Here is a 27,165-nt window from a genome sequence, read left to right as displayed (position 1 = left end):
ACATGCTATACAATGGACTTTTCTATTAGTTTTCCTTGGCATACTATAATAAAATGACGAATTTCTATGGCATCATGTTTTTTTTAGACGTTCATAATGATGACATTTGGATTGGATTTAAATAGAATAATTGTATGACATTGTGTGGCATACTCTGTTTTTTATTGCATATCATATTATTACTTTTATGACATTTTTTAAATAATCCATAAAATGACAGATGCTTGCTAAGTGACTGAGAGGTGTATTAAATGTAAGCTATTATTTGAAAGTTTCAAAAATACCTCCTGTGATTAAAACACAATGAATGAAAAACTGTGATTTGTGGAAGACAATTCATCAAGATGGCTTTCTGTATACGTTGTCTCTGTAGCCTCAACAATTTATCTACCATACAAATGGTTGCTCTGACCTTTGATCATGTGACAGGTCCATGGCTCGGACGCCAGCATCACAGCCGGGGTAGACGTAGAGCTGTTTGAAGTCACAGGCCTGCCACACCTCCACCACGCCGTTATCTCCACCTGTCACCAGGTTGTGGCCATCACTGCTCAGGAGAATAGCCTGCAGTAGAAAGGAGGGTATCTACATCTGACTTGCGACTTATTTTATTGTCCCTTCTTTGGAAATGTGTTTTATTACATGAAACAAAGACCCCATTTGAGATTGTGGAAGTACAGTATGAGAATGATGTGCAGTAGCCATGTGCACTCAAGACTGCAAATTAAAGATTTACAATTGTCGATAGATTTTTTAAAATAATATGAAATCTCAAAATCAGTTGGTAGCCACATCCTGTTGCACATATCTTACCGAAAGTCAAAACACCAAGCAATCACTGCACAGAGTTGAAGTATCTTAGACTGCAGATAAACAAAGAAGCATCTCAAGTGGATTGTAGTGGTGTCTCCAGTCAGCTTACCCTGGTGGAATCATTGACCTCCATCTGTGCCAGCAGTTTTCCATTAATGCTGAAGTTGCAGAAGCGGCCCCTCTCGTAGTATATGATGCAGTGGCCCTCACTGGATACTGAGATAAGCCGTGGGCACTGATAGTACTCTGGCCCCTCCAGAGCCCGCAGCAGGTCCCCTGTGATGCTGTGGACCAGACATGGGCCCTCTGCCAAAGAGAACACAGACAAGTGTGAGCCAACTGCTCATGTAAAACATCTAGTATTCTGTTTTCTAGAAAATACATACAATGTTATTTTGACAGTTTTAAAAGCATATCGTACAGAGATTCCTGGTCTTAACTTTTTCCGTCAGGTATTTGCATGTCGTTCATCAGGGTAAAAATGCTGGTCTAGAGGGATCTTTTAAATAAATGTCTGTCTGTTATGCGTGTTGGTAATAGACTTGTAACCAACAGTATATAAGTAAGCTCAAGCGCGAGTGATCCTGACTTCCTGTTTCCTCTCTGATGACAGTGACCTTAAAGGGAGACAGAGAGCACACTGACCTTTGGCTCCGCTGATGACCAGGCCCAGCTCTGCGCACACTGCCACACACACTACTTCTTGGTCATGACCCGTCAAAACTGCTCGTGGAGCTGGGTATTCACCTAAAAAACAAGAGAGACAATATAATAAATTACTTGGTTTAATTGTTGACATTTTAAGTCTGAGATTGAAAACGATGAATCCCTGAATAGGCCATCTAAATTCACTGGTGCTCCATTTCTGAATTGGAAATGCTCTGCAATGGTCTGCAGAACCACCACACCTTCATCAGGCAATAAAATCAAATAAACACAAGCCCAGTGGATGTGACACACATCTGCTACCAGGGCGGTCCCTCTGAATTGTCATGTAAATGCAGAGATGCCCGCCGATGGCAGCCGAGCTACTTGATTTCATTCCGTGTGTCGTATGATTGATGACGGCCGGGGGAGAGGTTAGTGAGGGGAGTTTCACGGCTCCCACAGCTGACCTCAAGTCTTGTTTTTCAAAAGCACTGATCACCAATACAGAATGAACCCCACTTCATATTCTGTGACGCTGCTGTGTCTTAGGAGTCGTTTTTAGTATGGAGTCCGCCACTAAAATAATCAAATCAGTGGTAATGATCTGTATTTAACAACAGAGGAAGAAGTTCAGCTGGAATAAAGGAAATGGAAAGCAGAGAAACTGTCCAAAATGTATATTTACATGTAAGTATGAAACGCATTTAACCATTAGTGAAGGGGTAGATAGGACATTATGGGTTAATAAGGCTTTAGGGAGTCACATTTCAGTTTATTTGGAAAACTTTTCTAAATACTTTTTTCTAAATTGTAATTAATACAATGTTTTACAATTATTTAAAAAGTAAATTAATTCAACCACAGTTTGTTGAATGCACCACTATTCAGAACACTAGTGCCATAACATTAAGTGGCATTTGGTGTCCCCCACATGACTCAAAGTTCAGCCGATTCAGTGAAAGTTCCTCTCTCCACCTGGATGACAGTAAAGTCCTGATAGATGATGTGGACATGTGTCAGACTGCTCCCCTCCTCCCCCCCTCTGCAGCAGTAGTGGGGCAGAGAGCCGGACTGTGATCGATGCAGCTCGGCCCCTCAGAGACCTGGACCTGAGCCGGGCTGTCAGTCCAGCATCCTCTGCTGAGGGGAGCTGAATAGGACAAGTGTCAGAAAAGGCCTCCAGGGGGGAAAAGGGACCTTGTGCAGCTCACCTACCCGACAAAAGATTCAATCAGCCTGCACTGCGTACCCCCCCCCCACCCTCTCCTAGCCCTGGGGACAAGTCGAAGTCAGCCACCACAATTACCCGGTGCAAATATCCCTCGCACCGGTGTGATGGGCTGGATCTGAGAGGCAGGGCCATGATTGAGCTGGAAGTTATTTTAATTATTACACATTTAAGACACATGTAGCCTTTTGGGGCGCGGGTGAAATCAATTTCTTTGGCCCTCCACATCTGATGAGGACGCAGTGATCCGGAGGGCTGCTGCTACTACATATTCACACAACCTTCAACCAGCATTATAGAAAATATAATAGGCATGAAATCACGAGAATGGGACTCGTGGAAACAATTGTTCAATGAAATAGCGGATAAGAAATGGAAGACATTGATTTTGTCGCAATGACATTTATTTGAGGGCTTCAAGTGTAAAGATATTAAAGGGCGTCAGTGGTTTATCCCTGATGATCCTGTGAAAAGCCAGGTATATTTGAGGATGATTGATGTTTGCCAGCTGTAGAGATTTGTATAATGCTTATTGTCAAACATACAGTTTACAAAGTGAGCTGATTCTGACCAGGACTCCCTGCTAGACACTATTGTGTATTACAGTGGGAGCTTCCTGGCTAAATAAATACACTGAGTCATTTTCATACACTACCCTTGTTCTTCTCCAAGTTCTCCAACTCTGCATTCTTGAACAAAGCTAGATTATTAACTCTTGGCTCCACAGTGTCCCTGACATCGTGCTTAACTGATGAGATATTGATAAAAAAAATGTAGGTAATTTGATCCAGTGAAAACACATCCTGTCTTTTGTTTCTTCAGACGAGTAACGTGGCTTTTTCCATTGTGTCCATTGGAGGTGCATTGAAGGCAGTAGAAGTGTGAATATCAGGGGAATACTGTTTTCCTGCTGCAGCAACACCAGTGCCATTGCCCCTTGCTAATTGGAGGCAACCAAGCTGAAATTCTTAATTAACTGTCTGAGCCTCAGTGAAGTTAATTAGAGAACACTCGCATCTAATATGGAGCTCCCAGAATCTGTGACAATTGGAAACACAAGATCTTCTAACACCCCACCCCCCGTACACACATACACTCAATGAATTGTCATCTAAAAATAAAACAAAAACTCTTCCTCCTCTCACATTTCTATTCCTCACCATATATGGTGCTACTCACTTGTACAGTACTGTCTGTTTCCCCCTACCCTGATGGATTGTTTTGAACACAGACAATCAGTGGGAATGAGCAACTAAATGAACTGAGCAGCAGAAATCACACACTGGGGTCCACCATTTTGAATGCCAAGACATCTGGAGTCCTCTACTTGAAAGAAGCACAGCTCAATGCAATAAATCACACTAATATATCACAGCTACAGTGCAGATAAATTACCCTCTCCCTGTCTCTTATCATTATTTTATTTCTAGGGGAGAATTCCTTTTTCTCCAGTGATGATCAAAGGCTTGTGCTTCCTATACAACTTGTTGAAAATACTAGCAATGAACTCATGCACCTTTTTTATCGACTTTTACAATGAGTATATTTTATTGGTAAAGTATTAAACATTGTGAGGATTCCTGTAACTTTGTCCAGAGGGCGATGCTACTGTACACTCTGTGCGTTCATGTGTGAGCACATGCATACTCACTGTTATTGGGGTTGTCGCCAATAATATGGTGCCGTCCGCTCCAATACCACAGCAGCAGTGTAGCGTCCCTGGACCCAGAGACGATGTAGCAGTCTCCCCCGATGTAAGACTCGGATCTGGCCAGACATGTCACCACGTCCCAGTGTCCAAAAACGATCTGGGTCAGCTTGCCTGAAGAAATGATGTACAAACATGTTTTCAGTGTCAAAAGTTCCTCAAATGCAACATGGCAAAAATGACTACCGGCTGTGTTTTCAAAGCCTACGATGAGAAAGGAAAACAGTGGAAGAAATATCTCAAATGTGGTCAATTCATTGGTTCCCAGCCTTTTTATCTTGTGATCTCTTAAAAGAGACCACAAGATCCTCTCGGTTTGTAATACATCAAATATTTTACGATAGAAAGGGTGAAAGCATGCAGTATTTCTTATGTGAAAAGAAAAATAAACAGATTTTTCCTCATCCTTACGATCCGCTTGACCTCTTGTGTTGTCGTAACCCCAAAGTTTGGAAGCAATTAGGTAAATGCCACCTGTCAAGCTGCAGTAATAGTCATTTATATAATTAAACGTGTGTGTTACCAATATTTTCATCTTGCTCCTTCTGAATCATCACCAATGGATAGGAAATAAGCAGGGGAAGTAACATTTTGATGTATCAGTGTGTTCAAATGTATAACAGTGTAGTCATTAGTTTCTCTACACGGCTTGTCGAGAGGAAGCCGGGACAATACTGTATTTTCCCATCATAGCGCTCAGTCCTCCACACATCGGTGCACACCTCTATAGCAAATAGAGTTTACACTGTAACCTACCTGTCTCTGAGGAGTACACACGAAAGCTCTTGTCCCAGAAGCCACACACCAGTATGTAACGGTTGTCAGCTGTCACCACGAAACAGTGCGTGGTGATTTGGATGCTCTGGTCCACTAGATCTGTGATCTGACGCTTGTTGCTTCCTGTATTGTTGGCTGGGAAAAAAAAGGATGAACAGAACTCAGACCCTCAAAGATAAAATAGATATTAAAACCAATGGTCTATTTTGTTTGATGCTGTACTTTCCATTTAAATCCAGGGAGCTTACTCACCAACCAGAGAATCCATCTCTATAGGAAGGTGATGGGCCTGCTCAAGAGAGTAGCCCGGTGCTCCTCGGAGACCTGGATTCATACATGGAGGCATACGGAAATTAATCATTGAGGTTTCTCACCTGTGAGTCTGCACATGTGCATTCTTACACACACACACAAACACACAACCTTCATAAGGTCTATCAGAGATATTCCCATCTGTCTTACTGGGATTTTATTTCTTTTTTAGTAGTGTCAAACTAAAATAGAGACATTTTATCCATGCAATTTGTATTTGGGGCTGGTTTTAACACAGCAACATGCCTGAAAATATGGAGCCCTTATTATCATCATTATTCTGAAAAGCCAAACCACATTTCCCTCCTCTCCGACAGGATGGCGAGGGTGCTGCAGCTGTGTTCATTAGTGTGGGAGCAGCCTTAGCAGCCACACAGTGTGGACTCTTTGCTCCGGAGCTCAGAGTGTCTCTGCAGTGACAGATGGGGACGTGTGAGGAGAATGTGGTGCAGTTGCGGCCTAATTTCCAAGTAACCATTGCTTTGGCCCTCTGACCCTGAGGTGAGGCTGATTCCCTGGGAGGGGCTCTGTGGGTTGTGTTGTTCACACATGTCTGAAAAGGAACATGTGGAAACACTCATGGTCAGCTTACCTAGGAGGTGCTCGCCTCTCACATAGCCAGCTGGCTACAGCTCTATTATGAGTGGTGGGCAGGTTTGTGTGTGACGGTGATGAAGTGATTTTACAGGGCGGCTGCTGTGGTAGGTATCACATGTGGTGTGGCACTTTTTACATTTTTTATCAGGTAAACATGTGTGTATGTTTGAATGTGTGCTGAGATTCACTCACCGACGGTGTTGTGCCATCGGTTGACAGCAAATACACGGCTGCAGGTAACGGTGACTACAGCCGGGATGGTAAGATGGGGCAGGGTGTTGGCGGCCACATGCGTTACAGGAGAATTGGATGGAAACTTCAACACCATGATGACATCCTGCTGCATCTGGTCTTTGAACATAAGAGGACTCTGTGGAAGAAAACAAAAGACAGAGTGTAAAGGGTGGAGGGATGTGATAGTGGGAGATGAGGAGGAAGAGAATGGAGCAGGAAGGGATAAGAAGATGAAAGTGTGAAAAGACGGGAGAAAAGGTTTGTATATAGGCAATTAGAAAAAGGTTGGAGCAAGAACTAGGTTCAGACTCAGCCCCCCCTGGACAGTGCAGTCAGAAGATGGACTGGTAAGAAATGGGGGTGGAGTAGCTGTACACAAGTGAGGGTGCATACACATGTATCAGACAGATTGAGTTTGGTCAACAAAGAAGAAGCAATAAAAGAGACTACATACGTTTTTAAAGATGTACTTATTTCACAACCTTAACAACAATAGTTGGAACAACATGTGGAGCAGGAGCTAAAGCGATGGAAGAAATAGGGATCGTGACAATACTAGTAGTTTTAAACCAGTTTCAGCTCTCATCTTTTCTGAAAACATTCTGGTGAAAAAAGTAGGAAATTGAACTAAAAGGTCTCAAAGGGATCTGCCTTACAAAGCTTCTTGAAGGGATAGCCATGTGGGGATAATGAGGGCTAGGCTGGCTATTACATGGATTAGACAGGGAAGAGCAGCTTACAGCAGAAAGAGGAAACAACTGGGCCAGCAGGGAGCACTCTTCCCTTTGCACCACACTGCTAGGTGGCAGTAACAGTTAGAAACAGTGCAGATAACTGGAACTGAGAATTGTTGTCAAATTGCGTGTCTGTGACCTACATGTTAGATTTCTGAAACATCATTTTTTTGTCAGCACAAAAGATTGAATTAAAGGAAATGGGTAGAAATAAGAAATCAGGGAGATTCATTTTGTTCACACACAGGCCCAAAAACCCACACCACCAAAGGTCCACACATCCTCTTTCACACACACCACCACCAGAGGTGCAGGGAATTTTCCCAGAATGCTCATTGCTCTCACCAGGTGCATGGCGGAGCTGCGTGGAGGATGTGGCTCAATAAGCAACTGAGATGGCGTCTGTCCAATGCTCTGGATCTGTGCCTCTGTGGCCTGCGGGAGAGAGGGAGGGAGAGGGAGAGAGAGAGCGGCTGTCACAATCAATATGCATCAAAGTGATGGGTCAATGCGTTACTTGACAATGCAAGCAAATCCTAACTCAGCCGTGCTTCTGAGAAAAGGGGGAGGTAAAGGGAGAGGGGAGCACTCCCAATCCGCCTGGGTGCTCCCCCTTCCCCCCTCAGCCTGCAGAGTCATCCAAGTGTTAGTATGGAAGAGACAAGCCTTTTCCTATTAACATGCTTCAGTTAACCATTCCCATTTCCAGGCGCAGGGGCCCCCGCTGCATAAACGTTAACCTGGAGTGACATGCAGCTAGGACTGCAGCAGGCCGGCTTGCTTTTAGATGTTATTGTGTTTGAAACAAAGGAGAAAAGCATGTCCATGTACACACGCATATGTTTGCAACAGAAGCACAAAATCACACAGCAGCAGACCAAGGTGATTTGGCGCCGGGTTCCTTGATGAGGGATGATTTACGGGGAGAAAAGGGAGAATGGATGTTTGAGACTAAGAAGGAAAAGAAAGGAAAAAGAAGTGACAAACTAAACGACACATACTGTAGGAAGAATCAAGCCTTTACTATTATAGGAAAATAACTTCCATTTAAAGGACAAATATCTCCCCAGCCATCCGTAAGTGAGGAAAAAACAAGCAGGAAGAGCTGCTGAGCTTGACTGAAAGTGGGGCACTCGATGGGAGTGATTGATGTGACTGGAGCCACTTCCACCATCAGAGGGGAGCTTGTAGATGTCCGTCACTGCCACTGTGCACAATGGAACATACATCGCTCAGCCCCACGCCCGCCTATCTGACTGCCGGGGTGACTAGCCCTCATTTTCTTCGCCTGTACACACAACTCACTATCAAAATGAGCTATTGGGTAGCACATGCCACAGAGGGAGATGTGGCGAGGGAAGTTTGGAGGTGATACTGAATAAGGACAGGCCACCTGCAAGCCAAGCAGTCGCCCCCAACACCCCCTGGTCTCTTCCTATCTTCCACAGCACCAGAAAAGGAGCTGTTGCACAGCAGTGAAAGTTTCATGTGAGTTGCTGAGCCCATTTGGCAACCATTAAGTGCTAGTCAGTGATCTTTACAGCGCAGTCTTTCAAGTAATAAGCATCTGACATTATGGCTATTTAAGGTTAGGGTGAAGGTCACAATGTCTATTCAAATAACGAAATGTGATACTAAGATCAGAAAGGCTGAGGAGGCCATGTGCAAAACATCACCACATTTCTTCTGATGATTTTATACCACTGGGCTGCTGCATATCCCACTTCTGTAGTCTTACAACTTTGACGCCCAATGATGGTTCCCAGAGTACAAGGAGGAAGATGTGTCTGTGTTTTTGTGTGTGTCGGGCTAAGGGGTGTAGGACTTGTTGAAGGTTAACTCAAGAACATGGTCCTCCACTAGATGATCAAAATATGTCAATATCTCTGAGGAGCTTGGACAGTAATCCTCTGTGAGGTATGTCAGAAACGTATCTCTACCTCAGTCTGAGATGGAGAGCACTTAACAGGCAGTTCATTAGTTTAAGTCACTTCAGGCTCTGCTTTTTGGCTGATAAGTGACACTTATTGCCAAAGCCATCTGGATGATCTTCCCCCCCACAGCAACAACCACCTTGCTTGGGTGAGCACCAAACATGTGTCTGCATGTCTGTCTGTGTGACTTTGTTTGTATCCGATTTTGGCATGAGCAAAAGGCTTCGGAGGTGAGTAGCTGCTCCGCTCTCTCTATCTGCTGCCTGGTTCCCGGACTGGTGACAGAGAGACTCCATGGAGGACGATCCCCAACAGCATCCTCCAGTGCACTCATGCAACGCAGAAACACAACAGCTCTGTCAGACAGAATGCAAACACGGCCTTGCAGTGACCCACTAAGCAGCGTGGGATCATGCTGAGTCACGACACCTGAGATCACACTACAAAGATCACCCTTTGACAAATTGTTTTCATTAAGTACTTCTGGCTTTGAGGTAGCATACAAATAATTACAAAAACAGAAACAAAGCAGCAGAGCAACCATACAGACCCAACTACCTACTATAGTGAGGCTGTGCTCAGTAAAGAAACTGCTGCTCATTCTTTATTTGCCAATGTTTTAGTATAATCCTATCCGGACTTATTTAAATTGTTAAATACTAACGGAGAATTAGCCTGAGGGTGTTTTTTGAGTGACAGCTTGGGAGTTGACATGTGCACTATTGTATAGTGGGAGCAGAAATGTCCCAAACAATATGTTCACTAGTAGGTGATTGTTTCTAATGCAGTTATCATCTGTGACAATACACACTGAATCCTATTCTATGTTAAACATATGAAGGGAGTTTTTTTATCATAAAGGTCAAGCATTTAAACACCTGAGTCCCTTCACTATGAGAATATCAAGGTGAAATCTATTTAAATATATCTCAGCTTCTTCAAACCCTTCATTTGCTAGCCGTAGCACACTTTGTTGTCTTTGTCAAATCAGAGGGGGCGGGAGGGGCGGTGGCAGCGTAGGAAGAATGGAGTCCCACTGATGAATAATTTGTCTGTTTACTTCTGAGTGACACAGCAGGGTCTGATTCAAGGGGTTGCTGTCATGTTTTTCCATAAGAGAAGGCTGTCAGGAGTAGCATCACATAGAAGGACCGCTGTTTCGGCGGTGTGCCCAGTGGAGCTGTCACCGTGCCCTCATCCAGAGGCTCGCCGGAGTCATCATTTCCATCTGACACATGGGCGGAAATTATCTCTCATGACCTCCAATTTATTGACATTTCAAATGCCTTAATTGTTATGACTAATGCCAGATCTGCAGTTTCACCTGTCAGGCCCAGAATGAATCAATACCCTGGAGTTAATCTTCACATTTGGGCAGGTCTTAGCAAGACATTCAGTGGGCACTTTTCCACGCTCCACCTCACTGAATCAGCCTGGACCTGGCCTGTGCCAGACAGAAGGAGAGGTAGATCATATTGTGAATAATGCCACAATAAATCTTGTAGGAAATTGCCTACTAAATTACCTTAATGATCCCATTCTGTGCAGGAAACTCAACTTAATGTATTGCATAGCAGGTCATCAAAGTATAGCCAAACTGATGTAATCTGATCAGCCTAAAGAAATACTGTACACAATACAGGCTGTAAAACAAATATCCATCTAAAGTAATACAATACAATCAAATACTGGACAATTATTAGATCTTTTAATTTTTAATGCTACTGTTGAAAATTACAATTACCTGCTTTGAAGACTTTTTCATAGTGCATATTCAGGAAACTGCAATGTTTTAGTATTTATAAATATAGGTGGTTCACATATACAAGGTTTTACTTTATGTTACAGGAGGAGGAATCCATCTGGAATGAGAAACACGATTGAAGGTATGAAAGCTCGTCTCAATTAGTGCTCATCACATGAGCATCAGATCAGTTGTAATTATCTGAGACCGTTTCTCTCTCCAGCACAAATACAATCACATGTCACAATAGCAATGACATCAGCTGGGTACAATTAGGGAATTTGAGTAGCAGGGACCCTAATGTGCAACTAACTAACCAACAGTACTGTCATCTCTCAGGGTAACAGTAGGCGGGGAGAAGAGGGCTAAAATCCCCTCAGCCTGATGCAAAATAAAGAGAGCATCACCTAAATCTTCCTGGAAACGGTGGAAACCAAACCTTTCACAATATGGTTTGGTAATTAGATCAGCCAAATCTTCTGCAGGTGATTTGCATAGTGGTCACTTGATAAATAAAGGCGCCCCTGGAAGTGACAGTATATAAATGACTTGTTTTGCAGACAGCAGATGGTGGATATCACAGGAGGAGACAAGCTCAAACTGAAAGTACCACAATGCATGCCAGCTGCTGCAGTCTCTGGTCCCCTTTCGCCTCTGCGCAATTAAGCTATTCACGAGTAGTACGGCCGAGCTAATAGATATTCAATTAATTGCTGAAGAACAAGAGGATTCACTCCCTCACATATTGACTGCGTGACCCCTGTTGATTGATCATATGAGCTCAGTCAGATTTATTGATCTGTTTATAGCGAGGAACAGACAGTATATTCAGCATGTGAAAGAAAAAAAGCCCACGATGTGATGTTAAAAGCATCTATGAATAATATGGACAGATATGAAAAGATTACTGTTTATCTGAGAGAGAGAGGAAATTAATAACTCGGTTCATCACAAAATGACACTAATCCCAAAACAAGTTGATGAGTCAGCAGCTCTGCCAAATTCTCTCACGGGTTACATTTGCGTGACACAATAATTGATTGACAGATGCGTGATATGAATGCTCCCGGAGCTCCAACACATGCCAGGACAAATAGAGAAAGGAAACTGTGCCTCTGGTGGGGAAGAGAGAGGGGGGGGAGGGACTTTGTCTCCATGGCGATGTGTGTGTGCCTTACCTCTCTGAGCAAAGGGTCAGTGATACTGTCCAGCTTGACGGAGTTCTCGTAAGTCAGGTAGTGAAAGACGTTGAGGGCACGCACTGCCTCCGGGCCTCGCTGCTTGTAGCCGAAAATAAGGTCAATCCACTGATGCAGCTGACATGACACAAACTCGCTTTCCAGGGCCTGTGAGAGGAGAACGGGGGGCAATTAGAGGTGAGAGGCATCCCAGCAGCACATGGGCAAAAAGACACAACACAAATTCTACTTCCACACAACACTGACCACAACAAAGCCAACTTCACTGTACTCAGATGACCTACCAGGGCATTGCATCACATTACAACTCTCAACACTAATGAGTACTGCAAGAGAAAACAAGCTTAAGTTAAATAAAGATAAATATGTAACCTATTTTACTGCTAATAACTATTACAATAGCTGCACCCCACCTTTTAATGTAATCAGCTAACAAGACTCTCATATCACATTTCTCTGTCTACCTAAAATACCAACCGACTACATTTGTATGGAGACAAATAAATTGGTTCAATACTAACAGGGATCCAATTGACTGTAAAACCATCTGCAGAGGCAACAATGATACATTACTTGTGAGAGTGAAAAGGGAGACTTGAATTCTTGTGGGAGTGTTGGTGAGAGATTCAGCATAGGTTTTAAGGCTGATAATTATTATACATAACCTATGGAGGCCGTGCGTTGGGGGTTTGATGTATTGTTCCATAATACAGTACAATATAATTCCCATGCATGCTGGTGTAAGGCTTTGCTGGAGGAATTTACACTCCTCCCTTTGCGTCAGGAATAACAGCCATTACCAACAAAGCCTGCTCGAGCACACAGAGGCAGAGTTTGCCACAGGGCATATCACTTCAATTGAAAGTGGCACATGCAAAGATGGGAAGTGGGAGGGAGGGAGGAAGGGAGAAAGGGAAGGAGGGAAGGGGAAAGAAAGAGGAAGAGTGAGACAGAGGGGCAGGCAGGGGGAGAGATTCACTGACAGAAATGAAATAATAGATGAAGCAAGAGTGTGGGCTAGTGAGAGAACAGAACAAAAGAAAGACACAAAAATGGAGGCAGAGGACTATGATTTTCTGGGTGTGTGAATGCACTAGTCTGTGAATGTAACAGTGCAAGGCAAAATCACAATGTATTCTTCAACGGTGGGAAAATATCCACCGTACATCTTTTTTTCAGTCATTCCCTTTCCTTGTTTTAGAGATGCAGACATGCCCATAACAACTCCCGGCCTCTCCCTCCTTTATCTACCCCCACCCCACTCTGCCAGTACACAAGCCCGATAGACCCCGAGCAGGCAGCGTGGGCAGAGCACGGAGAAAGGTCACCTCCATAAGACCAGCCCAGCTCTGTCACTCCAGCTGAAAAGGTCAAGTATGTTCCCAGAGCCTCTTTCTACCTCTGGTCGAAAGCAATGATGGCCCATGAACTCAGGATACAGAACCTGCATGACACAAGTGTCTTTTTGCTACTACCTTATTAAAGTGTATGTGCTTTTCAGAGGAAACTAGTCATTAAGCCTGAATTAGTATGATAGAGAATTTCTTTGTAATATGTGTTCCTTCATGTGATGTGTCAGTTCACAAGGGCTCCTTCGTGAATCTTAAAATATGAAGAAACTTATATAAAGCATTTTTGGGTATGCAATGTTCAAACCAATTAGCATTCCCCTCAATTTGATATATGTTCAAATGTATCTGCACTTTAAAAACATGCAATGGCCATTCAACAAGAGTATAGAGTTTAGCTGTTGAGTTTCTACAGTAAGTGTTTCCAGATTAAAAGGAGAACAGAGTTTATCCGACAGAAAGAGATGGGTTAGATCTTTATTTCTTTCTCCGTGCTGCTCCTGAAACCTGCTGGGAGTTGTGTGGACCACATGTTGATAGGCTGTCTGTATTGAACGTGCACACGCAGACGCTTACACACATGCACACTGAAAGGGCCCTGCACGCTGCCAAAGGGATGAGGCCCGGCATTACTGAAGGTAACACTATAGGGCAAACCAGGCAAACTTGCCCTCAGTGCTGTCCTTTAGTGACATCACTGGGGTCAGGGGTACAGTGTTAGTATTGAGCGGTGCACGTTATGAGATGCTTCATGAATAAGACAAGGAGACACAGATGCATGGGAAGGTTAGAGGGAAGATTATAAAATTGATTTATTTGATGCCGTGATACAGAGGCAGAAAAGCTGAGTGTAAAGAAATTGTTTTAAAAATACTGCTGACTTATTGTAGATTGTCAGTATGGTAGTACAGAATGTTTTTAGTAAGTATTCAGCCATGAAGAAATACACCAAAGAAAATAATGTTGTATGATGAAGTGTGTCATATGAGGATTGACACAAAAATATAATAAGGCCATATATAAAATACCGAATCAAATAAATGATAACTATAAATGCAACAGTCATAATTTTACTGCTTTTTACTTACATAAAAATTGCAAATAGTGCAGTATTTATTTCTCTTTTTTATTTTGTATTGGCAGAGATAGAAAAGCAGAAAATGGACGAAGATAAAATTGTTTATTTTGGTGACTTATGTTGTTATATTTATTGAATATTTTCTAATCTTTTCCCTGGCTGATAAAGCAGGTAGTGTCATATTACTGCCCTCTAAATTCCCTTTCTGTACATTTAAAAGCACTACACAAATAAAATGTATTATTGTTATATTCGGATACCATTTTGAATTTGGCTCATGCCTAAAGCTTACCATCCTGTTGATCCTAACCAAGTCTTCAGGCTTCTTGGCCCAGGCTGGCAGGTCCACGTCATAAACCATGGTCCTGTCCTCCCTCATTCCTAGGTGGTAGCCGTTGCTGTTGACAAACATCTCCGGGAGGTAGTAGAACTCAGGAATCAGTTCCTGTGTTTCAAAGGTAGTGAGAGATTCATGTTCAACAGCTCGCTGACAAGACCACAACCTCTAATACCATCATGTTCACCGTATTATCGCCCAGCGATTCAGCAAAGTGCACAAAATAACACATGTGAGGACGGAGCCATGAAAAACAGAGAAAAAAGGCTCTGTATCCCACTGAGATGAAGTGAGAATTCAAGGGGAAAGGTAACACAAACAAACTTAACAGCAGGGCCACGAGAAGGCGGTGAGAGGTGCTAGTCCAGTTATTCCAGGCAGGGGTGTTAGGTGTGTTAAATGAAACTGGAACAGCGTTGGGTTTTTCTCCCTGGTCTCTGGGCTCTTGTGATGGGGTCAGGACCTTGCAGTGGAGGGGAAGTCAGCATGGTAAAAGAGCCCCCGACACAAAGCCTGGTGTGATTTCATACATTAAAGAAGAGAGCAAATATTGACCTGTTTGAGACAAGACTATCCTAAAAGAGATTTCTCCTGGCTTGAATGGCCCTGCTGGTATTTTACCATTTTTAAAACACTAAGCTCATAATGTCTAACCTTCCAGACAACCGTTTATATATGTTACAGTATGTACATGAACCTGAGGAGACTTGCTTGAGATAAGCAATCTACTAACATGAACATTAAAGGTGTTTTTTTTTTCTTGAGTCAAATACAGAAGCTGTTAGAAACTCTCACACAAACACATTTGCTTATTATTATTGTTCTTCTTCTTCTATTGTTCCTAAAATACAGCTTTCACAAAGCCTTATGGCAGTTGACTCTAAGAAGTAGGCATATTACTGTCCATGGATGAAGAAAGAACATGTGAAAAAGGACAGCACTTGCTTTCAAGTGCATTACCATGCAACAAACACATGACCGTTTTTTTAAGTAAGAGGAAGACATTAGAAGTAATGTCATGATGTAATAACCCAGTTAAAAACACTTTTGAATTCATGTTTAATTTAAATAGCTAATTTAAATTAAATTGTGACATTTCTGGATGTAAAGCAGTTAATACAAAAAAGACGGCATGCTTTGGATAGGTAAAACTACCAAAATGGCCATTTAAGCTATTCTTTAAGATAATGCATTTGCAACATAAATTAGTGTATTTATACTTTATGTGATTTTGCAGTAGCCACACTGACCCTTATCCTCCTAATCATACAGCTAAGGAAGGATGAGTGAGTAAAGCCTCTGCACAATGAACCATATGCACACGAGGAATGTAGATCCTCTACTCTGTCCTCATTAGGACACATAGACACAAGACACGTTAAATGCTGTTGTCTGTCTCTTAGCCTGAGATTATAAAGTAGGGTGCACAGTATTGAACTCTTACTACATGAGGCTTGTTTTATGAATGCAGTGTTTGTCGGATTCAGTGGTACTTGGGAGTTTTATATTGCCTGTGGGATACATAACGTGCAGAGCTTTTAGGCCCCCATAAATCACTTGGTTTTGATAGAGCGAGTTAGCATGACATGGTACAGGCCAATAACACTGCTGGTCTGCTGTTGGTCACATCTCACCCTCCGCACACGACAGGGGAAAGGAGTAAAGTAGCCATTCCTCTCGGTTTCCCTCTGTCCCTCACATTTACTCACATACACACAACTGCACTTTCCCTCCACTTTTCTGCTTGTAAACTTCCTGCCGTAACTCACCGTCAAGCCGTTAAAACTGCCAGCTCTGTTTTCAAACCACCCTCCCATGGCAGCCATTAATTCTGCAACAGCATCGTAATGGGCTAACAAGTCAATCACACATGCCTCCATTGCTTTACACTGCGTCACCTTAATGACATGTTCGTCAAAATCTGTCACCAGTGGAGTTCTGCTGGATTCTTTCAGACAGCATGGTGGCAGTTATTGTGTGTGTATGAGAGAGTATGTGTGTGTGCCCACTACTTCCTAGACAATTCTGCTTCACGTTGCCCACAGTGGCCATGCCAGCTTAAGATAACTGTGTGTGAACATAGGAATAAATGAGAGGTATGGATGCACAATAATGAAGGGGTGGTCAGGAGGTGAGGGGCTTGGTGAGTGCAGGATTGTTTCCCTTTGACTTGCTCTTTCAGGAGGTCATACCCATCAGTGGTTTAGCCTCCCTTGGTCTTGTCGTCATTACTGCTGGAGGAGGCCGGGGTTAATGAAGGAAAGACCCTGGTAAAAACAAGCTGCCTTTTAATCAGAGGCCTGATGGCCCGCTCGGTGGGCCGGGCCCAGGCTGACCTTAACCCCCAGTCCCTCCGCTCAGTCCCTACATGGTGGCTGCGCTTGGCATTTATGTGTTGGGCTGCCTTTCAGATTGCATGCATGGAAACCTATGCTTTCATTTCATTTCATTTCGGATAGGATTTGTATCGGGCAATTGCTTAGTGCAATAAAAACAACAAATATAAAACATTATAAACTAGGTAGGAGGACAAAACAGAACAAATTATAAAACTGGAAAGGAGATTATTATAAAAAGGTCAAGAATATACATGTAATCAGTCAACATACTGTAGCGGCATAGCCCTATTGCATCATGAGTAAACCAAACAACTGTTCTAATACATTATGAAATACTGTTAGTAATCCAGCATTGCCCTCCACAGTACACTGCCTCTCCTAATAGATCAGTAGCCATCTTATGTGTGTAAAAACAAATGCATGCAGACATACAAGTAGTAGAAAGTAGGCAGTATTTGTTAACAGGGTGGCGTTTGACTATTCAGCTGTTGGAAAGCTTGCAGCTTTCTGCCTCACATAGTTGGCTGCTCCCCCCCCCTAGCTCCTGGTGAGTAAAAGCCCTGTCCCTACATAAAAGACTACATTTTAAATAGCTTTTGTCATTAATGCTTTATTAATTGCCCGGGGCAACACTACCCGATGCGGGGTGTGCTAGAAATATATGACACTTTGAGGTCAGTGCATATTCCTGCTGCGTGTTATGCAGTGGGCAAAATGGAGGCGAATCAGCAGGGTTCAGCGTTTTCGGTGACTGCTCTGTGGATTTGCAGAGGGAGGGCTTTGTCTTTCTCTCAGACACAGCCTTTGTTCAAACTCATGAGTGCCTGCATGCACAGATACAGGATCAGTCCACCTCTGAGATAGTTTGTTTTCTGCATGTGATAAATCAAATGCGCATTTCTAAGGGTATCCCTGTACACCATGGTCTTTGTGATTCACTGTTTGTATGAGGCATTCATTATTAATGGTATATATTTTTGCAGTGGTGTTGAGGCACATTAACTGAGGAGGGGGGCATTGCGAGTCAGAGTCTGGTTATGTTTATATTGCCAATTATATATACTGTATACTTGCAATTTGGATGGTAGATATGTTGCTGTAACTGAATAACTGACCTCAGAAAGAAATACTCACACTATCCTAACACCAGCTTAAAAAAGATGTCTGACAATGAGGATCACATAATAGTTATATTAACTACATATTGACTTATATATAAATATATATATAGGCAGATAATGATCACACATTTAACCTCTACCCTGTTAAGGGCACACTTCTGTAGACATGTATCCTTATGCTTTTGTTGTGCCTCTCACCTTTACATCGGAGGTGTCCCTCTGACAGTTTCTCCAAGAGCGGGCGATGGCTGAGAAGGTGCGGTCAGGGTGGTCGAACTTGTCGTTATTGGTACCAAAGAGGAATGTGGTGAAGGGCTCCTAAAAAGAAAGCGAATTTGACATCAGAAAGATCAAAGATCCCCACCCAAATCTAAAGTCATCATCATCCTCATCTTTTTCACCCTCTTGATCTGCATTTCAAATGCAACCATTATAATTAAAATAACGAAAAACATCAGAACTGTTGGAATAACTGGATCACCATGCAGCTTATTCAAATACATGTGAATAGTCGGAATAAATTGCAATATTTAATTGTCATTTTTTTCTGCGATAGTCTAAAGGAATCAGTCATTCATTGGATCCAAGCCTGGGGGGGAATTAATTAGTGTTCTTTGTGAGTACAATAAGCCATAATGATAATTGGCTCAAATGTGGTTTTCTCAGCCTGAGATGGCGACCATTGCCGGTTGGAGCGGATGGATCACTCACCAAAGGAAGAAAGGGATTGTGGAAACAAACCCACAGAGGCTAATCTAACTGCTGTCAAGGGAGCTCCTTCAGTTCATCAGCCTTTAGCTACTAATGATGGGGGAGGAGGGGAAGTACAGTACAAACTCCCTATGAAGCTTTTTTTCAAATTAATAAACTGACTTCAAAATCGAATGTACAGCAACTCAAAGAAGCCGTGCAGGTTGAAAGGGCATGTTTTGTGAGGAACAGATTGGGAGAGTGCGTGGGCCTCCTCCTCCTCCTCTTGCAGAGTAAATGAGGACAGTGCTCAGTAACCTTGATGGACATGTCTCCAGCGCTCACTGGGTTGCCTGAAACACATAAACCTGTCACAGCAGCCTCTGTAAATCATTACCCAGCCACTCTTTATTTAGTCCACATATGCCGGTTTACTGGCCTGTGAAATGTGTTTTCTGAGCGCCATTGGTCTAACTCGGGCCCAATCAAATTGAGATGTCGAGCTGTTTCCTGTGCAGAAGCCGACAGACCTCAAAGTAACAGGATCATCAAGTCTGACAAGTGACAATCAACTAATGCAGACTCAAAAATGAAAAGCTGTGGATGTGGGTTTGGCTTCATTCCTATTCGGGCGCTTGACTAATTTGGGGATTTTGAACACAGAACAATAATGAGTGTGAAGGTGCTTGAAGGAGTGATTTTACTTACTATTCTGACAAGCCAGTGCAGGGTGGAGGCAGCTGTGGAGTAGTGGGAGTTGTAATGACAAGGTGGTGCCTGGTCGTCTTCCCAGGTCTCATAATGATCAGCGTAGAAGGCTGCACGCTTTGGATTCAGAGCACCAATGGGCTGGAAACAAAAACACAATAATTATAGGTTGAGTTTTTGCAAATAAATAAATTGCTCCATATTTGTCTCTTTATTCAAAACAGAGGTTTTACCCTCAAAGAGACCCTGAGGAAATGAACACTTCCTCATGAGTTTTACCTGTGAGTATGTCTTCTATTTATGGGATACTGTAAATATACAATGTATTAAACATTAACCTGAAGGTGGGCGCCATGAAAGCAATACATATTAATTATTTTGTAATATATTTGATAAAGTCATATATTACAAATACAAATAAAACAGTGACCAATGTCATTTTGACATAAAACTAAAACATTTAGTTTTATGGGGCTTATTTACAGTAACGACAACACAACCAAGGCTTACAGTACCTATGTGCTCAAAGCCATTGCCACAATCTCCAATATAGGTTAAAGATGAAAATAGTAACAAAAGGCATTAGGTCAAATAAAAGTATGGCTGTCTTTAAACTGTTGTGGGTTTGGTTTACTGTAGATCTGAGTACTATAACAGGCACATGTCATGAAACAATATTAACAATAGTGAAAGACAGGTCCATGATTTATAGAAAGTTCCAGGATTTTAAAATTCATATTATTAGTAAGCTGTAAGCCAGTGTGAATACTTTATAATAAAAGCAATATGAGCTCTTTTCTTTGCTCATACCATCTTAACTGCTCTATTCTTCCCAACCACACAGTCTGACTCAACTTATAGTACTGCGTTATTGGGTCAGTGAAAACCACACTTTATGTGAAGTCGCTGCAATATATTGCTTGTTGAAATACTGGAATCTGATGTCTGATGTCATAATTTTATACTTCTTGTAGGATCTTGGCTGGGTCAGTGTATCACCATGCAAGTCAATGCATATATGTGAGAGTATAGCAATTGGGGACCTTTATAATATAACAAGGTATTTTGGAATAAAAAAATAGGTTTCTCTCATAGTGTATCATCTCAGAACTACAGAAGAGGGTTGGGGCCACATGAAAACAATTTCTAAGCTCTGACTTCTTCTTAGGATTCTGACTTTAATCTCAGGATCCCCCCCCCCCCCCCCCAATAACAATCACTTTTGGTCAGAAAAAAGATTATACTGTATCTGGCCCTAATCCGATTTTATAAACTCAAAAACAAGAACCTAGTTTTCACTAATGGTAAATCCTTTGATAAAACATGTGCAATACTTAAACTTGTCTGACTTATCTATTAGACCAAATCTGACTTACTTACATTGGCGAACACACAAATTACACTCAAACACTTATAGAAGAGTGATCTGCATTAGAGGTGAAATGTTTTTCCTGCATTAAACCCCTAGGTTTTGTAGTACAATATGTATACAGTATATAGCAGCAGAGTTTTGGCCTGGGGAAATAGACTACATGCTGCCAATAATACCATCAAGAAGCAGGAGATATGATGTTCCAAACGCATGGCTGCAGTGAAATGTATTGAAGCCCATTGCAGGCAACAAAGGTACAGTCCATCTACTTTGATTTACAGGTAACATATTGTGTTGCGTGCGTAGTTTACCATTTATTGTGTTAGGACAGCACACAGAATAGTAAAGAATAATTGAGCATTAAGATAGACTTGCAGAGTCTTCGTAGTTCCCTATTAGGCTACCTGTGGTGCGTCTGGTGAAGGGCTGGGGGAGAGTTCAGGGCAGTCAAGGAGCTTTACTCTGGGATTTGTCTGTCAGACCCCATTATTCCCCTGAACCCTAAAAATGTCCTGTTGCGCTGTCTTCTGTCTGAAATGTACAGCGGTAAGGTGGCAGGGGTGAGCAGGATGGCGCGCTGAGGATGGAGGGAGGAGATATGAGCGTCTCCTGCTAAATGTTGTGGATAATCCATGTGGATTAACCCTGGCTGACCTGATTTACACCCAACGCACCCACTGAGCCAAACACTTTACTCAGCACTGCTACTCCCATCTGTGTTCAGAGCCCTTCTGGGCGCTACTGAGGGGAGTTTCCATGACTTAAACAATACAGTGTAATCTAATTATGCGACACCATGGCCTATAGTGTTACATCGCCATTGAGTTAATTAAATCATGACTAAAACTAAAAAAAGTCAGCAAGCAGTTTTGCAGAAAACATTTTGGATCTTAACATTTGCTATTATTAATAGTCATAATCATTCAAAGTGTATTGGATGTATTTATGCTGCCCAATTATTGTGAGGATGTAAAAAAAATAAAAAAATCTATATTTATTTGACACACATCCAATTATTTTATTAATAAGGCCAAACCTTGGATAGCGTGGTTAATTATTTAACCGCAGCCGCAGTAATAATTTCAATATCCTACTGACACCATCACTGGATTTGTGCCCTTTGGCGGCTGTTTCATTTTCATGTGTTCTTAAGGCAACAAAATGACTTCCATTAAACATACGTTTATTGGTGAATAAATTGCTTTCTCTGCCTTTTCAATCACCCTGTCCAATATAAGAGCCTCGGGGGCATATTGGCAGTCAATATTAATATACTCAGTAACACTGACTCAGTAACAAAGGAGAAGGGAGGCTTGTAATGCAATCAATGGCAGCGTTTCCACCTGAAAGCCGAGCTCAGAGGTCAGAAGAAATCAAATAAAAGCCCTCTATTTAAGTTCACTTATTCTAACATTATTAAAATGGCACTATTATTTTGGCTGGGTATGGTTTGTATGCAACATCAGCGACAGACAGTCTCTCTTGGTAATTTTGAAGATTAGGTTCATATCCATGTGTGACACAGTGCACATGCCTAAAGCTCTAGGTTAAAATTAAATGGGGCCATTTTTTTGTTCTTCCTTAGAATTTAATGGCAGTCCACATCAGTGTTAGCACAATTGAATAGACTGAAAGAGAAGTTTATTGAGATCTGCATAGATTTATGAGGTGATAATGGCCACGCATGTGACGTCTTGGCCCAGCTGGATCGGGGTGCAAGTCACAAGACGTCTCACACTCTGTAAAACGGCCGCTGGAGTAACTAATACATGTTAGAGCTGTATGAAAGACCCAGTTAATACATGTGAAAGGGAAAGAATACGGAAAAGACTGCTGCATGTAATAAGTATGCATCATGGAAAGAATAAGCAGATAATAAAAGCAAGACAATCCTATTATAGCTAACAAATTAGCATAGATCTTAAATGTGCAGTGTCATTAAATGTTTTCAGAATAATCTGAAAAACTATTTTCACGATGCTAGCAGTCAGGAGTATGTGATATTTAATATATTACTTAGCGTTAAGCTGACAGTTTTGTTTTGATACATGCAAAAGTACCAAATGTGCTGCCAACACCCTATCTATCTTTTCCAGGGACTAAACTTACCACAAACACACATCTTTAATAAAGAGGAAGGGAAGTGATCTAAAGTTATATATCCTATTCATTCTTAGGGTTACAGAATATCAGGCACAGTGTTCTCACAGCGTAGTTTTGCAGTGTAAGCATAAATACAATAAGGCATCTTCTATGTGACTTAGAAGTAAGATCGTTTTCATTTTATTTACGAGAAAACATGGTTTGCTGAGCTACAGACTGCATGGCAAAACAGTTCTCCTACATCCTTGAGAAGTGTGTTGAACACTGCTCAAATAGGGATTGAAAATGTATACTCAACTAAATGTAAAAAAACAAACACAAAACAAGCAGGGAAAACCAAATGTAGTTAGGGTGAACATAAACAACACTAAACTGGCTTTTTCCCAGAAGAAGAATGTAAAGCAAATTAAATGTATATTTATAGATGTAAAGTGATGTATACAAATGATGGTGACAAGTTAAGAAAAACATATATTGGAAGCAGAAGAAAAATGAACCTTCTTATGGGGTGTTCTGGCCGCCTGTGTGTATAAAGGTTGGGTTGAATACCACAAAGTGTTCAGTTTTTGGATAGAACATTTTTTGTATTTATTGTATCCCGGTTTCCTTCGATATGACTAAAATAGTTGTGATAGCAGATCTAATTAAAGTTGGTGATGAATATTCACACTCAGTCTCAGCTCTGTTGAATGTTACAATCTTGTTTATTAATTGAGTGAAATATGTGTTACTGTCCTCAGCATCGAAACAGACTATGTACACCAAGAAACTAAACCACATGAAATTGTGATGACTTGAAAGAGACACTTTTTCTACATTATGCTCATGGCAAGACAAGACAATGCACTCTCAACTTGGCATAAAGTAGCTCCCATACTGTTGCTTGTCGAAGAGTTCAAGCATAAAATAATTTAAAAGGCTACTTCTAGGTTAGTCCCAATGCTCTACATCTCTATATACGTAGTAAGTGTGCTGCCTTGGCCATAACAACTGCTCTGAATATGTTGTATGTTTATAAATGTCACATTCTGGTCAAATAACACTGTCCAAATATTCATGTATATGTATATATACTGCTGGTATGCTTTAGGTTTGACTACGAAAATACAACAAAATAATATTAGGAGAATGTATACTTGATAAGATGCTGACTGGGAAATAAAAACACTTTTATAATAAGATAGGATAACAACTTTAGTGGTCCTGCATTTCCTTTATTCCTGTCATAGTCCCATTGGTTAATAATTCCAAATCAGGCTTTGCTTAGGCTATGCAACACAAATAATCACCTCTTCCCTTTCCCTTCCACTTCCCAATGATCATAGATATGGGACAATGAAAACAACTGGTTCAGATAGTCCCACACTTGCTTCTATCTGAGTTCATTTCTTGTATAACACCTGACCCAGTTGAATACATCATCACGACTAAAGTAAGTCCGATCAAACTTAGATTCGGCTTCAGTTTCAATCAGGATCATTTCTGGTGTTCCATTCCAAATGAACCCGGCTGCTGGTGAATGAGTGAACAGAGAGCACCTCTGTTTGTTTGGTTGGTAAGCTACCTCCCAAAGAGACGCATATTGCATTTTATATTTCAGAAGTAATTACATTACAGTATGTTGCTATGGTGCTCTGTCAGGAGAAGTCACGGTCATTTTTGCTTGCCTCGTCAGAGGCAGTGCTGCATGCAGCTCCAGTCTAATGCAATCAAGTGGCTCAAACTCAAGATAAAGCAGATGTGCTCCCAAACAGCCCGACTGGAGTGGAAGTGAGGGTGAGGAAGACTCCATAAAGGAAGGAAAAGTGTAGAGGGGGGGGGGGCTTCTTTTTTCATCTCTTAGAGATGCTCAGCTTTTACTCAGTCCTACAGAAGAACCCTAAATAAAATATTAAAATTGGTTTCTCCATCTCAGCGCAGCTCATTCCAGTGTATAATAACAAGGGAAATCAACACCTTTAGCATTATTTACGTGATTTTAAGTATGGTGGAATCAAAATGTTAACACTAAATATGGGTTGAGAAATGCTCTTGTGTGTCTCTTCGAAATGTTACAAGGACATATCGAATACATTTGAGTCTGAGGTTAAAGTAGCACAGTGTTAAACCACATCTGCTTCTTTCACATTCTTATGCAATTGTATGATTTCCACCACATAATTTAACAGCGTGAGGAAGATTGGCTTCCCCATATCTATCATCCACTTGTCACTCAATCACGAAATAATCATTACAATCTAATGAAACACTTCACTGCATGAATTTATGTGACATCCAAATATGCAGAACTCTGGCCCTGAGGCAAAGCAATGCAGAGCTCAGTAGCACTGTTCACAGCTCACTGAATGCCCAACCACAGGTAATTGTAGGTGTGTGCAGTATGTTTGGGAGGATATTATTTTGCAAATCAGCACAGACCACAAGCAATGTGTACAATGCTGTCCATCAAGTGATAGTCACCTGTAATTAACAAACAGGTCTCAGGTAGGACTCTGATCTGTGGGAAAGAAAACTCCCAGATTGTGCAATGCTAGCGTGGGATAATTCTAAGATTAAAAAGTCAGTTTAAAGTCTATCATTTAGTTGTATCCACTGTTTTGACATAGGACTAATGATATGCCTATCATTATCTATCACTGAGCTCTGGAGTGACGTTTGATTTTACTTGAGGTAATTTGATATTATTCAACTGTAGAATAGCAAATTAAACATACAAATTAAAACAGGAATGAATGAATAGGCTAAATGCAGTAAATAAGCCTGAGTAGCAAATGACAATAATGATAGTCCGAAAGCTGTCATTTATGGCTTTGATGGATTTGTCTTTGTCCAAGTCTTCAATAAGTCAGTTGATACATTTTTTACAATATTTTTTGGAAGGTTAACTTGTTTTGTTAAATAAAACAAAGGATATGTAGACAAACATCATATTGCTTTTGGCATTGAAACATTGGTACTTTATAAAACACACAGCCTATGGTGGTACACAACCACACCCGATGGACACACACCTCAGAGACACACACCACCCTAATATAAACCGAACACGTCTCCAGAGACTGTGCTGCTACCTCTGATCCATAATTGAACAAAAGGGCATACCAAGCCGAGAGGAGAAGTGAGGGGGCCTCTGTCCCTCCCTGCATCGCTATCTGTGAACTTTTGGAGGTAAGAGCTCCGGGGTTCCAAGGACAACTGTCAGGAGACCCAGGCTGTGAACTCATGCTAATGAAGGCAGCTCAGCCCTGTAAACAGCATGGGAGGATGTCACTGGAATACATTACAATACATAACTGTCTCCCCGGGGCCGGAGGTTTGCACATGGCTCAGCTGTGGTCACCCCCCCCCCCCCCAAAAGACACAAACATACATACGCACACACACTCATCCCAGGGCTCTCCAGCCCACCTGGATGCCCCACAGGCCGGAGCAGCCGAAAGCAGATAAGTGCTGCAATGACGGAGACAAGACACACAACTGAGCGATTTGTCCAAAACCATCTAGGTTAACAGAAATTATAGATGTGCTGCACAATTTTTCAGACTCAAAATGTCCTCATCTAGTTAGTCCACGTTTCTTTGTGTAGTCCAAAACAACTTTTATTTTTCCCTTCCAGGTTCTCCTCTTCTCCCACTATAAAACACACGTTATGAACCGCTGTAAAAGCTACTAACTGTTGAGAACTATGATGGTGAAGCGAGGCTCCAAGTCAGAATGTCGGCGCTTTGAGGGAAACAAGCGGGAATAAGGGAGCGAAAAAGCGAGCGAGAGAGAGCTCAGACAGGAATGTGACTGTTTTCAGGTCAGTGAGCTGCAGTTTGTATGTGCAAGAGAGAGGAAGAGGCAGAGAAGGAGACATGGGGGTGGTAAACAAGTAAACCAAGCCACAATTTGTGGTACAGTGATCTGCTGCCTTTTCCTCTTCAGTCAAAGACAGAGCAAACTAACTGCTGAACTCTCCCAGAGTTGTAGGGCATTAGTGTCATCGTGTCTGAGCTCTTGTGATTTGGCAGCGCTCGCAGGACTCTCGCTACAGCACAGCTTGATGCATTTTATAAACGCCATATTTAGAAAGACTTTCACTGCAACACTGTGCTCATGACCCGGTGTCCGTTCATCAACCTTGAAAGTCTAATCCAA

At 41.9% G+C, this 27,165-nt stretch overlaps 1 protein-coding gene across 5 annotated transcripts in view; it reads right to left on the bottom strand.

Moving 5' to 3' along the window:
* Positions 1–27,165, bottom strand: part of nbeab (neurobeachin b) — a 219,441-nt gene that overhangs the window by 3,651 nt on the left and 188,625 nt on the right. For all 5 annotated transcript variants that reach the window (XM_034207128.1, XM_034207130.1, XM_034207129.1 and 2 more), the window contains 12 exons: positions 19,551–19,691; positions 18,351–18,470; positions 14,648–14,800; positions 11,908–12,075; positions 7,397–7,486; positions 6,276–6,453; positions 5,427–5,498; positions 5,154–5,309; positions 4,341–4,511; positions 1,459–1,560; positions 923–1,119; positions 413–564 (listed from right to left, as the gene is read on the bottom strand). In XM_034207128.1, coding sequence (XP_034063019.1) covers positions 413–564; positions 923–1,119; positions 1,459–1,560; positions 4,341–4,511; positions 5,154–5,309; positions 5,427–5,498; positions 6,276–6,453; positions 7,397–7,486; positions 11,908–12,075; positions 14,648–14,800; positions 18,351–18,470; positions 19,551–19,691 — 1,700 coding nt within the window. The remainder of the gene's footprint in view (positions 1–412; positions 565–922; positions 1,120–1,458; positions 1,561–4,340; positions 4,512–5,153; positions 5,310–5,426; positions 5,499–6,275; positions 6,454–7,396; positions 7,487–11,907; positions 12,076–14,647; positions 14,801–18,350; positions 18,471–19,550; positions 19,692–27,165) is intronic.

The sequence above is a fragment of the Gymnodraco acuticeps genome, unplaced genomic scaffold (assembly GCF_902827175.1).
Source record: "Gymnodraco acuticeps unplaced genomic scaffold, fGymAcu1.1, whole genome shotgun sequence".
Classification (NCBI taxonomy): Eukaryota; Metazoa; Chordata; class Actinopteri; order Perciformes; family Bathydraconidae; genus Gymnodraco; species Gymnodraco acuticeps.
The sequence above is the reverse complement of the archived record's forward strand: the minus strand, read 5'-3'. Positions and strand labels throughout refer to the sequence as shown.